The 15,538-nt window shown below is 39.9% G+C and overlaps 1 protein-coding gene across 1 annotated transcript in view; it reads left to right on the top strand.

The window, feature by feature from the left end:
* RSPO3 (R-spondin 3) overlaps positions 1 to 15,538 on the top strand; it is a 116,708-nt gene that overhangs the window by 78,406 nt on the left and 22,764 nt on the right. Inside the window, exon 4 of the mRNA XM_077486937.1 lies at positions 7,026 to 7,215. Coding sequence (XP_077343063.1) covers positions 7,026 to 7,215 — 190 coding nt within the window. The remainder of the gene's footprint in view (positions 1 to 7,025; positions 7,216 to 15,538) is intronic.

Below are 15,538 nucleotides of genomic sequence, written 5' to 3'. Positions count from 1 at the left end.
GCATTGGAGAGAGGTGACGTCACCAGAAGGAAAAGGAAGTGGGTGGAGAGCCCATAAATTCCAGGTTCAGCCTCTTCTGATGTCTGCATGTCCCAGCAAAGTTGACAAGGGGGAGCAGGGACAGATGAAGCTGTGGTGGATTATGCAATAGCAGAGTCAATGGCTGGTAGGGGTGGTACTGGCTATCAGACAGGTGTAGCGTTTGAGTTGTTTGGGTGCAGTGTCTGAGGTTTTGGGATGCAGTATCTAGGGTGTTGGGGTGTATTGTCCAGGGTGTGGGGTTCAATGTAAGGGGTGCTGGAAGGCAGGGAGATTAAGAGTCAGGCATTTAGTAGGAGCTGTGCTAGATGACAGGCAGATGCAATCTCAGGGTGTGGAATTGATTGCATAGCCCGCTAATCTAATGTGAATGCAAGGGGGTTGAGTTAACATGGGGACAAAAGCCATTACAATTAAGGTATTTAAAAGTATACTTAGACTTACATCCCCTCATGCCTATGCATTTTACTGCAATGATAACACAAGGTATACAGTACATGGGATGTGTTGAGATACCATCCATTTAGAACAGCACCCCAATGCCCACTTATGGCAGGTGCTAACAGTTACACAGCACATTAAAAATTGTGCTTTTTTCCAATGCCATGCCTTGGAAGCCCATTCTCAATGAAATGTCTGCTTTAATGCAAAGCATATGAACTTGTATTCAGTAACGTACCACAATGGAACAGCTTGGCGTAAACTGGCATGTGATGTGTAAACTATTAGGACTTAGGTACAATTTACGCTTTGCATATATTTTAGAAACAGCTTACTAAAGTGGTAAACCATTTCTTAGGGGAAAAATGTAAGACAATGGCACAATGTGCTAGTATGCATAGCATACTAGCACATTATTAAATGCTTACCTTAGAACGAAGCACTCCAGCGGCACGCTGTCACCACTGACAGGGCTTCTGTCTTTACCCAGTCTTCTTTCTGGGTTCGTGTGCTCTGGCCATCTGATTGGCTGAGCCACAATGACGTCACATGCATTTGGGAGTCACGCCAGTAGCACGGAGCTCTGAACGTAAAGCCCGGTTATGCTGTCCCTTCAGAGTGCATGCGCCAATGACATCACTGGTTGCAATTTAGTGGGAATATCTCCTAAACAGTGCAAGTTTAGGAGATATTCACTGTACCTACAGGTAAGCCTTGTTATAGGCTTGCCTGTAGTACAAGTGAACACAAAGGCTTTACTACCACTTTAAATCTAAGCTGATATATTTTACATTTGGAATCTTAGCAAATATGTTTTAAAGCAGTTAAGAATTTAATAAGCTAGGTGCTTTTATTGTTAAAAGAATTATCATGCAATATTTTGAAAACGGAAAGGAGAGGGACTGTCAGGGACACCAGGGATTTCACACAAAGGAAGCAATACAAAGAGAACAGGATATTTTTACATACAGGTACATGGTACAGCAGGCACATATCAGGAATATAAATTATTAAAAGATGAGGGACATTTCAAACAGCACTTTCTGAACATTTCCTCACTTTTCCCACCCATCCCCTCCATCGCTGTATGTACACACAGTTATGTCACTCACCATGTTCACCAGCAGTGGTGGCTGGTGGTAAAAAAAAAATTGGGGGGGCAAAAAGTGCACCCCTGACCCCTTCAGGTAACCTGCATCTCCGGTCCAGTCAGTCGGTGCAGTCATCTGTAACACCTACCCTATCCGTGGCAGGCAACACTTCACCCGGGCAACATCACAGGTCTTCCCCTGCTCTCCTCTGCGGGCATCACTGTGGCTTCAATCTCCAGACATCTGCCTCCGCGCTCATTGCCACCATACAAATGTGCCCTTCTGTACTTGGCCCACTCAATGGACAGGCACATTTTTGCTGGTAACTTTGTGTGATTCATGTAGTCATACATGGCCTTAATATAACTCACTACAAGTTCCTTTGACTTGGCACACGTGTGAAATAAGACATTTAATCTAGGCTTTGAAATAGATGTATATATAAACATGTTAATTTTGTCTGTTTTGGCTTATTTTCAATATGTTTTTATGACTGGTTAAAATCGACCTTATGTTTCCTTTTTAACAACACTTGTGATGTTAAAAAACAACAAAAACATGTACAAAAGAAAATCTGCTCATAACTCTAGACAAGGTAATTTAGAGGTATTTGCAAAATATAACATCTGGTATGATCTAGAATTCAAAGCAAATTATTAGACGTTAAATGTTATTTTTTATTTTTAGAAAATGTGTATGCCATGTGGAAAATTGTTTTTCACCTGAAAGTAATCCATGAGTTTATGGCAAAAAAAAAAAACCTGTAATAACTTGTTAAAAAGATGAACATGCATCTATGAATTCTTTATGTTATGACTGGATACATTCTTGGTAGCTTAAAGCCCAACTCACATATTCTTGCAAATTTGATATTGTAAGCCAAGGTAGGACAGTATTCATCTTTGTAAATGATATTTGCCTCCTGTCTAATTGTCACGTGTTTGCATCTAACAAGAAATATTCAAGCCAATACATATTTTTGTTTTTGATAGCCAGGGGAAGTTTATATACTCTTTTATGGTGGCCTATAAGCCCCGTTAGGGAGATTTCACCTTACTTCCAGTCATCACTACAATAGCAAGGCACGGACAGCAAAAATAGGCCAACTAATGGAACTGCCATCTGCTCACATAGTTTGTAATAAAAACATCTTTGTCATTCTGAAGCTTCACTCCAACCACTTTGCATATTATTTTATATATACTGTCATTCTGTACTTGGCAAATATTCTGCAGAAATCTTCCTCCACTAAGTCTGGCTGCAACCATTTTAACTATGGGCAGCTGAAGCTGGTTCCTGTTCACTTCCTGGATTTACACACACACACACAAACCTCCAGCTCTGTGGTTCTCATTGGCCCTCTTATGACCCCCCTCCCTTCCTGGCAAACTTTTAGGAGAGTGAGAGAGCTGTGCATGATGTCATAAGCCTAGACTTTTTACCAGACAAGAAACAGGAAGTGGGCTGTATAAGGTATTTACTGTCAAAAAAAAAAATAAAAAATTTTACTATCCAAAGTTAAAACAAGGGCAGAAAATTTCAGTTAAAGATTTAATAGATGAAGTTATGGTCCTCATGCTCCCTATTTTAGTGGGGGAAAAAACACTTTGTTGCAGTTTGTACCCTATTGGAGAGATTTCCCCTCACTTCCTGTGTTGACAGCAACTCTCTCCAAATAGGTCACAGGGATTCCAACCTTTTCCTTTAACTGGATTTAAAGTGGAGTTCTAGCGTGTAAAAAAATTTATTAAAAGTCAACAGCTATAAATACTGTAGCTGTTGACTTTTAATATAAGGACACTTACCTGTCCAGGTATCCCTCAATGTCGGCATCCCTAGCTGATTTGCCAATCGGCTTTGGGTGCAGGTGTCAGGATCTTCACTAAGGGAAACAGGAAGTGAAGCCTATGTGGCTTCACAACCTGTTTCCTCCTGCACATGCGCGAGTTGCGCTGTGTTTTCTGAATGGTCCCGCTGTCTTCCAGGACATTTGAGTCTCCCAGAAGGCAGCAGGGGGGAAGGAACAGGGGCTGGACATTTTATCGATCACCGCGATTGTGGGAGCATGTACCTGGTTTTGACAGGTAACCACTCTCCCCATCCCCCCCCCCCAAAAAAGTGCCAAATGTGGCAGTGGAGGGGCAGAGGCTTCCCCTTTTGGGTGGAGCTCTGCTTTAGGCTTCAAGCAGACTTTGTAAATGTACTATACACAGATAATGACTTAACTGCCCTGCCTATCAAAATTAAATTCTTAGAATGTTTATGGAAATTTTTTTATTGCTCTTCAAATTCACTTTAATAAGTTTGTGTACCGCTATCTGTAGAGCACATCGATATTGGTGTGCACATGTAGGTGCTTCTAAAGTCCCTCCATCAAGCTTTCCTGTATAAAAAAGCAATGTGCAAAATACTGTTGTGATGTCATTTTGCCAACATTTTGCCTTAGCTCATACAAATTAGCATCCAGAATGATACTTTGCAAGTGCCAGAGGCAATAATGCTCTGTACATACAGTCTGACTTTCCGAAAATGTGCGATCGATTCGTGTTGTCGGAAAATCCGATTGTGTGTGGGCTCCATCGACCTTTTTCCATCGGAATTTACAACACACAAAGTTTGAGAGCTGGACCCAAAATTTTTCCGACAAAAAAATCTGATTGTTTAAATTCTGATCGTGTGTAGACAATTCCGATGGACGAAGTGTCACGCATGCTCAGAATAAATTAAGAGATGAAAGCTATTGGCTACTGACCCGTTTATAGTCCTGACGTACGTGTTTTACGTCACCTCATTCAGAATGATCGGAATTTCCGACAACTTTGTGCAACCGTGTGTATGCAACACAAGTTTGGCCCAAAATCCATCTGAAAAAATCAGACGGATTTTGTTGTCAGGATGTCCAACCATGTGTACAAGGCATACTTTAAGTGTTTATAAAACCTCTTGATCCACGTAGCATCAAAAGTAATTTAGGAAAGGAAGTAGATAAAAAAAATGTCTCATGACATCTAAATGTACATCACTCTAGGTAATATCGATATTCTTAGTTTCATAGTTAGTAAGGTTGAATAAAGACACCAGTCCATCCAGTTCAACCTGAGTGAGTGTCTACAATTGTCCATATCTCTGTACATTGCACACTCACTCACTCATTCATACACTAGTGCCAAATTTGGACAGAAGCCAATTAACCTACCTGCATGTCTTTGGATTGTGGGAGGAAACCAGAGTACCCAGAGGAAACCCACGCAGGCCCAGGGAGAACATGCAAACTCCAGGCAGGTAGTGTCGTGGTTGAGATTTGAACCAGTGACCCTTCTTACTGCTAGGTGAGAGTGCTAACCACTACACCACTGTGCCCATAGCAATGGTAAGAATTTAAATTACTTTCTACATGCAAGCCATTAAATCATAAAGTATCTAAATATAAATACAACATCTAATATATTGCAGCTTGCAAATTCTTAGATGCTGAGGCTGCATTTGTTTTCTGTTTTTAGTTTTGTTTTCTTTTATTTTCTCCTGGTAATCCAACCAGTAACAAACTTACTGTCTTAGCCCTTGTACACACGGTCAGACATTCCAATGGAAAATGATCCGATCGGACCGTGTTGTCGGATAATCCGACCGTGTGTGGGCTCCATCGGACTGTTTCCGTCGGAAAATCAGACGGACCAAGTTTTCCAGCTTGCCTATAAAATTTTCCGACAACATGATCCGATCGGACTTTGTCCGATCATGTGTAGAGAATTCCGATCAGACAAAGTGCCACGCATGCTCAGACCAAATTCCTACACCAAAGCTATTGGCTACTAGCCTGAACGTAGTCCCGTCATAACAAAATAACGTCATCACGTTCTGAACGATCGGATTTTCCGACAACTTTGTCCGACCGTGTGTATGCAACAGTTTCAGACAAAATCCGTCGGACAAAATCCTACGGATTAAATCCGACGGATTTGGTTGTCGGAATGTCCGACCGTGTGTACGGGGGCTTAGGGTGGCTGCTCTATCTATGGAGGAGAGATGTAATAAAACTGGTGCATACAGAATCTAGTGCAACTGTGCATTGTAAACAATCAGCGTCTAGGTTTATTCTCAAAGCTTAAAGTGATTGTGAAGTCTCGTTTTTTTGGGGTTTTTTTCTGTATGAAAATAACAAACATGTCACACTAACCTGTTCTGTGCAGTGGTTTTGTATAGAGCAGCCCTGACCCTCCTCTTCTCAGGTCTCTCTTTGCTGCTTCTGGCCCCTCCCTCCTTTTGAGTGCCCCCACAGCAAGCAGCTTGCTATGGGGCAACCGAGCTGTAGCTCTGTGTATTTATTCAGATGGGCTAACTGACTTTCACTGACAGCAGCGGGAGCCAATGGCGGTCTTAGCCAATCGGGGAGGAGAGTCCTGTATGACCGAGGCACTAGTGTACATCGCTGAATAGAGATGGGACAAGCATTAGGGGGAATGTGGGGGGGGGGCTTGCAATGCATTAAGATAAAAAACCTTCTGCCTTTACAACTCTTTTAATAGAGGCTGATTGGCTACTATGCACAGCTGCACCAGATTCTGTGTGCTCCAGTTTTAGTAAATCCCCCCCCCCCCCAGTCTACCTTGGATAGCAGCTTTGTCTGGTGACGGCAGTGTTGGATGGACCAATAGATTTAGATGGACCTTAGATCAATGAATAACAAAGTAAAGCCCAATTCCAGCAAACACTTTTAAGGCAAACTGGGATGAAAGTTACAAACTGGGATGAAAGTTTTAGCTACATGAATAAAATTCTTACTACTGTAAGTATCCCTGTCAGTGTTAGATGGTTTGTCTCACTCTCAAACCTCAAATTTCCAATTTCTCTGCCCAGCTTGGTATGTTAAAGAAAATTTAAGTATAACGGCAGGATTAATGGGTAAAAAAAACTCAGTCACGTCAAGGGGGGGGGACTCAGAAAAAAAAAAATGCTTTGTTAGTTCTAGTGAATTCTAGTGACTGCATCATGTATTCTCTTTTTTTATTTTGCGTTAAGTACTATTTTAAGAGTTCCCTATGCAAAGAAATTTATGCATTTTCAGTATTATTTTATGTTCCTTCCTCTTGAAATGTCATGTTGAATATTACAGGGAATAATGGTGTGCTCGTTTTTTAGGTTAGGCAGTAGTGTACACATCTTTTTAGGAACTGTCCAATCATTTTTGGAGCTGAAGGATATATTTGTTAGTTTATGGTCCCCCTTAGGCTGAAACAATGAAATAATAGACCATATCAGTCTACTAAGGGACACATGTTTAGAATTCTATTCTACATAATTGACAAACTTTATTAAATTGGTGATAGATCATTCCTGGTTGATTTTGGCTTGGTAACCTTGTGACTGAACAATTTTGTAAATAAACAGCTCTGTATGCAAAAAAAAAAAAAAGTAAAAATTGTTTTGACTCATGGTTTTGTTTTACCCCCACAGTACACTGCGCGGTCAGTGAGTGGAGTCCTTGGGGTTCCTGTACAAAAAGGGGGAAAACATGTGGCTTCAAGCGGGGCAACGAAACAAGAACCCGTGAGATACTACAGCACCCTTCAGCACGTGGCACACCATGCCCGGCAACAAATGAAACAAGAAAATGCATAGTGCAGAGAAAAAAATGTTCAGAAAGGTAATGTATTCTTATTTTGTGATGCTCTTCCAAAATGTTTTTAGCAGTTTGTAAAAATGTTATTAGCCATGGTGGCAGATAGAGCATATGGAACAGAACTTAATGCTAAATTGCCAATTTTGCTGTTATAAATACCTTCATAAAAAAAAAGATTAATAGAAAGTCTACTAATGCTACATTTGAAGAAAATTCTGTTCTAGGATACACTTAATGTTGATCACATGACCAAAATGCTAGGCATCTGGGCACTTTGGAAAACAAGTGTATAGGTGTTGCAACCTTCCCACATAAAAGCTCCTCCCGGTGCTCAGACCTTGAGGAGGGGGAGGATTCGGAAAAGTGGAAGTTTCAGTTTTGGGTGGAACTCCGCTTTATGGAAAGGGATGGTCGGCACTGAGGATGACATCCAAAATGGTATTCCTTTATTAAATACGTGTACAGAGCTGTAAAACACCCTACGCATTTCACAAACGCATCACAAAAAGTAGACATATGAAATACTGGGCATATAGAGAGTGACCCACAATAGCATGTGCAGTTCGTATTTTTCCAAAATTATGATGTTTAATTTTGGAAAAAATACAAATTACATAGTGCTGACCATCCCGTTCCTTAATCTGGGCACTTTATCTATGCTAAAGTGTGGGGCAGCCAATCAGAACACTTCCTTTGTACAGGAAATAAGTAACTAAAAATGTAGGTTTTTGGTCATGTAAGCAGCCCTAAAGAGAGCCTAGTTCAGTAATGTTTTCATAAATGATACGTATGTCAGCCCTTTTGCTAATTTCTGCATATTAATCCAGTAAATCTGTTTAGCTGGCTTCACATTGGCAGTGGAGTATACTGTATGTCTACTTTCATGATCTGCTTATTGGTTGTGATCTTTAGCATTTTTTTTTTATTTCAATGATTTTTATTGAAATTAAGTTTTTTATCAGTAACAAGGGTTCACTTTGATACATATTTGGTTCACAATCATGTTACAGTTGTGACTCTCAGATTAGTACGAAAGAAACCATAAGTACTTATATTAAAACACATATCAACAAACTAGTGAATCATAGGATAACCAACCTTCTCTTTCCAAGACTGTTCATTATATATCTGACAATACTATCAATAACCTTTGTAGATTACTATAGAAAACTGTCGCGAGGTAGAATCCGGTTATCCAGCTTGGAATCGTAGCAGTTCTTTAAAAGTAAACGTATGCTGGTTTGGATGTTCCATAGAGCCTACTATCACACATATGGGAACCACACCATGGGAACAAAATAACCCTTTGCGTAAAAAAAGGGGTGAAGGAAGAAAATAGACGAAAATAAAAAGGAAGAAGATAGGGCAGGAGAAGAAAAAGAAAGAAGAAAAAAAAAGGGAGAAAAGAGAGAGTGTATAGACAATCTCCACATTTTTTTTTTTTAATCAAAGCATTATTATTGTTTTAAATTTGATGTAATGAGCAGTGCAGAACTGGACATTTTATAAAAGGTGCAAAAAATGCATTTATAACTTTAGCATTTTAAAAGGGATATTCCAATTTACAATGTGGTTAGTAAACAATACAAATGCAACACAACAAGCAGATTTTAATATACATTGCGGTATTTTGTAAATGAAGCTCTAAGATGAATAAAACAGCAGGGGCATTGTTGTTATTTCTGTCTGCAACTCTGGAGCATGCTCTGGTTGGCAATAACACAGTCAAGCCCTAAAAAACCTCCTTCTTGGTAGCATGACATATGCCAAAGTTTATAAAGTCCATTCAATTGATGCATTGTTTCTCTGTGAGAAAGTTCATGGCAACCTGTCATGAAATGTAGTTGTTTTTGCTACTTTGTCTAAACTCCCAAATAACCAGAGGAACAGGTCTCCATCCAGCCATAATCCAAAACAGTGTGTACCAGTCTCAAGCTATTGATTTAACACCAAGACAAATATAGTCTAAGCTCATTTATATGGGGATTGACAGGGCTTTTTTTCTCAGAGAATAGGTGCAGGAACACCCCTCTTCTGATTCACCCCTTGTCTCCACCCCCTACCCACCTCTGAGCACCGTCCTTTGTCTGCACCCCCTACCCCCTACCCACCTATGAACACCGTCCCTTGGTTCCACCCCCTACCCACCTCCCAGTACCACCCTTTTTAGAGAATACAGAACCAAGTATCATTTTATGATGCTAAATAAATTGTATGGCATTTGCTAATCACAAGAAATGCAGTAAAATAAAATAAAATAAAATAAACAAGAGACTCCCCCACAAAACAACAGACTCCCCCAGCAATAATGGACCCCATCCCAGCAAGAATAGATCACCCACACAACAATATACTCCCCCAGCAACAATGGACCCCACCCCATCAATAATATGTCCCTCCGGCAACCACAGATCCCCCACAGTAACAATAGACCGCACCCCAGCAATAACAGACCCCACACAACAATAGACTTCCCCAGCAACAATGGAACCCACCCCAGCAGCAAAACATCTCCCACACAACAATAGACTCCCCCAGCAACAATGGACCCCACCCCAGCAACAATAGATCGCCCACACAACAATAGACTCTGTAACAAAATGTCTCACCCTCCGCTTGAGTGTTTTGGTCATATACCACTTCCTCCCAGTCTGAATATAGATATCAGATATTCCAACCACTCACAAGCATAAAATAAGACGATAGTTGATTAGTTGCTGAACATGGACTCTTTTATTAGAACCAAAATACAAGTCTTATATACAGTAAAAGAGGAGGTTCCTCCCTCCTGCTCATATTACTCTAACAATACAACTGTAACCAGAAATAGAATTAACAAGAGCCAATTAACTAATCACTTAAAGCAGCCGATCCATGCCCTCCTGAGCATTGTTATGATTAATCAGGATTTCACTACAGGTCAGATTTGTTGTCACCAAGCTTCACACAGTAGATTATACATTATCATAAACATCAACACAGAACTCCTTCATACAATAGAAAGGTTAATTAGCACAAACAACAGACTCCTCCAGCAACAATACACCCCCACCCCAGCAGCAAAACATTCCCCACACAATAGACTCCCACACACAACAATAGACTCCCCCAGCATCAATGAACCCCAACCCAGCAACAATAGATCCCCCTTCAACCACAGATCCTCCCCATTCAAAATTAAGATGGAGGGATTGAAAAAAAGGATACCACATCCCAAAATCACATATGAAGAAAAACAGAGAAGAGGGCCAAAATGGGCTGGGAAATACCAACCCTGGGACTTTTACCAGTATCACATCCGTAACATTTACAATTAAATGTCAATTGCAAAAAATATTTTTATTTATTTCAACATATATCAATAATCTACAAAACTTTGTTATACAACCATAAAAAATATAATGAGGCAAGATATAATGTGGAACATCTCCAAGATTACCCCACTCTTATACATAAATAAGTAAAAGCATAAGTGCTGAGCTGCGATTTTCAACATGTTTCGCTCATCAATCGAGCTTCTTCAGGAACTAGCGCAGCTGCTAATCATAACTAAAATGGTAAAATAAAAAACAACATATATTTAGTTCATAAACATTGTTTCTGAAGTTAGAATACAAATTTCAAAATCTCATCATTTCAAAAGTGAAAGTACAGGAAAAATACAAAAATCATATTAGCATATATTTCAAATTGTTATTGGTATATTATATCATAGATTACAGATTGAATAAAAAGATAATGAACATATTAGATCAAAATAGTTGTAGCAGTATCACATAACTTCTCTTACCATTGAGCCAGAATTGCCCAGATTTGAGAGTACATTTGCCAGTAATAATGAATGAATAAAGTTTAGGAGAAAAGTGCAATTCATGCACCTATGGCCAACCAACCAACACACAGACAGCGACGCGGGGAGTCTCCCTGGCCAATCGGGTCTCAGGACCCATTTCCCGATTGGCTGGGAGGAGAATCAGGAAGACAATAGTGAATATTAATTTGCTATTGTCACACAACTGAGTGGGCTCAGGGCGCAGTGCTCTGTGCCCCAAGCCCACCCTTTTTTAAAGCTGATTAGAGCCTCAGGCTTTAATCATGTGCTTAAAAAAAAATTTAAATCCATATGTCCAGTGCCCTGCTTGTAGATTAGGGGCCGGGCGCATGGATTAGGGGGGCAGCGCCCCCATATGGATGGATCAACACTTCTGTTAAGCTCAGAAAAGGCACCTCTCCCGCCTATAAAAGTGACAAACCCACCACTGGGATCACTTTCATCTTAAAGCCAACCACCTAACAAAAATAAATAAATCTTACAGCAGCTAGCTGCTGCCACAACCCCATTATTTAAGGTCAAAGTAATGACATACATTTACAGTTGGGCGGTCGGCAAGTGGCTCTGAAGGAGTGTCAGAGAGAAAACTGAAAAGCTATATTCTTTAGTATAGTCATAAAAATAAAATATTGGTTGGAATTAATTTCAGATTTATTATACACAGTAGGGTTTAGCAGTAACATTTCGTCAATTGATTATTCCAGTTTCCTAGAGATAGTAGTAGTTCTAGTGGAGGATGATGTGTATGAATAAATATGACATAGAATATTACTATCTGCTGGCACAACAGAAAAGTTTCCATTCTCGGATATTAGTAGTTTTGGTTTTGTGTTCCTGGCAAGCTGTATACATATTGTGCTAGAGAGAAAATCTGTAAGACCGATGGAAAAAAAAGATGAACTGTCTCAATTATTTATGAATGCTATCAGGATTTATATGAATCTAGGTGATCAACATGCCGGAATTAGAAACGATATGGAATCCCCCATCTCACAAGCAAGTTAATTCCTAATATACTCCCCTGTCAGAGAAATAGATCGTTATATTGGAGCATATGTGTGGCTGGACTGGGTGGGAGAGCAGCAGTTACATGCAATGTTTGTGAAATTTCTAGGCAGAGGATTTGATAAGTATGCAATTGGCTTACACTCGCTGTGTTTTATCATACTTTGATTGGAGTTCAAAAATATGCCGAGGAAAAATTCCCAAAACCATGCATCAAGATTAGAGTAAATGTTACTTTAGCTGGAGATAATGTAACATAATACCGAGAGGCTTAAAATATTAAGTGTTAAATTCCCTACTCATCCACCCACTCACACTCATCACAGACACAATCTGATGTAACACAGAAGACAACCATCACGTTTAATGATGTGCTTGATGATAATGCGCAATGAATCTGCTATATTTCTTCTTGTCGATAAATAGATCTCGCCCAATTGTGTAACTAAGTTGCCTCTGATCTATTCTGTAACTTATGTATATACAGTATATGGTAGACTTGTCATGTGAAATAGTGAGTGGTATATTTGTTGCTGTATAGTTGAACCAGAGGCCACGCAGTGGTATTAGTTCAGTTCAATACACAGCTTTATCCACATGTTTTGGAAGCATTTATTTATTACAGGTACTTATATAGTGCCGTCAATTTACAATGCACTTTACATATATATTGTACATTCACATCAGTCCTTGCGTTCAAGGAACTTGCAATCTAAGGTCCCTAACTCACATTCATACATACACATACTAGGGGCAATTTAGACAGTAGCCAAAACCACTTAAGGTCTGCCCTATAGCCCTATGTGCCATGCAGCTGCAGCTCGCTCTCACTGCGATCTTGGACAGTTGGAAGCCCAGCGGCGGATACCGCAGACTTGATGTCAGCCAGCACCTGCCAATCATCCAGCAGAGAGGCAGAACAGCAACTGCCTATGTAAACAAGGCAAATCGCCGTTCTTACAGGAGGGACTGAAAATGGGGTACTTTGACGCAGTAGTGGCCTTAGGCACTGTATGGCCATATGGTGCGACCAAATCCCCATATTTGCTCATTATGTTCAGGTGCTTTAGATAGCCTTGTAGGATCTTAATTATATTTTTGTATGTGTGTGCTATAATATTTTGTCTTTTGTCTTCTCTTTAAGTCTTATAGCAGCACCATCTTTAATGTAATGCATTGTTAAGGTATGCCCCCCAAGTCTTTGTTTGTCTTACAGGGGGGAAGGCATGTATCCTGTGTCTCTGCAAACCAGGGACTAGGACCCATGTCTTCTCCTGGTAAAACCACCTTCCACAATGTAGTAAATCACTGGTTAGGCACACAGTTAACCCTTTGATTGCCCCTGATGTTAACCCCTTCCTAGTCAAAATCGTTAGTACAGTAACAGTGCATATTTTTTAGCACTGATCGCTGTATTAATGTCACTGGTCCCCAAAAAGTGTCAAAAGTGTCAGGTAGTATAAGAATGTCAGCCGCAATATCGCAGTCCCACTATAAGTCGCTGATCACTGCCATTGCTAGAAAAAAAATATCTCAGTTTGTAGATCCTAGAGCCTTTGTGCAAACCAATTTATACGCTTATTGGGATTTATTTTACCAAAAATATGTAGCAGAGTACATATTTGCCTAAATTTATGAAGAATTTCATTTTTTTCAATTTTTCTATTGGATATGTTTTATAGTTTACATTAAACAAACGGAAAAAAAAAGCTTGGTAATCTTAAAGAGATGATTATAGACTCAACCTTAGATGTGATATGACACACTTAGTGCATGAAAAACATCCTAATACTTTCAATCCCCCCTTAACCTCCTCTTCTCATGAGAAAATGCATTCAGTTCTTCTAATATTTCCTCATAGCTAAGCTCCTCCACCTTTTATCAGTTTGGTTGCCCTTCCCTGCACTTTCTCGAGTTCCCCCATATCCTTTTTGAGAACTGGTGCCCAAAACTGAACTGCATATTCCAGATGAGGTCTTACTAATGATTTGAACAGGGGAAAAATTATATCTCTCTCTCTGGAGTCCATACCTCTCCTAATACAAGGAAGGACTTTGCTCGCTTTTGAAACTGCAGTTTGGCATTGCATGCTATTTTTAAGCTTATGATCTACCAAAACCCCCAGATCCTTCACAATTTATCCACCCAGTTGTACCCCCCCCCCCCCCCCCCAGTATGTAAGATGCATGCATATATACATAGTTGCCCATCAGACATCATGTAAGGACATTATTCCACTGCATAGCTTGGTGACATCTACATGTTACTTTGTCAAAGCCATTGATCCACCCAGTTGTACCCCCCACCCCCCAGTATGTAAGATGCATGCATATTCTTAGCCCTCAAGTGCATAACTTTATATTTATCAACATTAAACCTCATTTGCCACATAGTTGCCCATCAGACATCATGTAAAGACATTATTCCACTGCATAGCTTGGTGACATCTACATGTTACTTTGTCAAAGCCATTGATCCACCCAGTTGTACCCCCCCCCCCCCCCCAGTATGTAAGATGCATGCATATTCTTAGCCCTCAAGTGCATAACATCTACATGTTACTTTGTCAAAGCCCATAGGAAATACCAATGCTTCCATTAATGTGGGAGCATGTGACCTCCTTCCCTGCCTTACAGGGTGCAGTGCTTGGGCGTGAGCAGCCAATCTCCAGGCCAGAACATTGTCAGATGAGAGAGGGGAGGAGGTCATTAACCCTGCGTATGCTCTGATACTAATAAACATGGAGTTTGCATAGGGTTTGGAATCCTGGCTCTGATAAAAGCAGAGGGAAAGTGCAGCAAAGGTGAGCTAGAGGGCTATTCTTTCAGGTGACTCCATCACTAGGCCTTAAATGTGAAAATTGACAGAGTCTCTTTAAATAGCTCTAACCATGTTAAATTTCATAGTATGAAGTGAATGAATTACTGTTAGTGCCAATAAAACACATTTCTGAAAATATATTGTTTGATCTAGAGCCTTAGCTGTCATCAGTTTGCAAAAATCTTCCACATACGTCATTCAGTTACTTACTGTAATAAAATCGTATGTCTACATTTAAAATGCAGAGATTACAAACATCATTTTACTTTAAAAATAAAAATGTTTAGCTTACAAAATCAACAGGAAAATTAGTTCCTAATCTCACAGTTTACGCAGCGTGGAAATAAATGAGTTCTGGTATATTTCCGGTTACTTTATCAAATATGACAGCATAAACAAAGCACAGTGGTGTCAAACACTGAAATGTAGGAGTTTTTTTTTAAAAGGTAACCACTATGTGCTGCTAACAGAGCCGTCATTATGACATTTTAACTGGGTAGTCAGTATTTTTGCACACATTATAGGCATGGTTCAGAGCAAGAGGACATGTTAATCAGTGAAAAAAATAAACATGTAAGCCCATGTAGCATTATGAACACTAATCAGAGTCAGAACAGCTTGTAAAATAACAGACAGCAGATTGTAGTAACACAGCTGAGAGACGTGTTTTATGTGTTAAAGACACTAGGC

This window comes from Lithobates pipiens, unplaced genomic scaffold, assembly GCF_037356315.1.
Source record: "Lithobates pipiens isolate NorthernLeopardFrog02 unplaced genomic scaffold, aLitPip1_a1.2 Scaffold_18, whole genome shotgun sequence".
In the NCBI taxonomy this organism is placed as follows: domain Eukaryota; kingdom Metazoa; phylum Chordata; class Amphibia; order Anura; family Ranidae; genus Lithobates; species Lithobates pipiens.
This window is presented reverse-complemented; position numbering and strand designations above follow the sequence as displayed.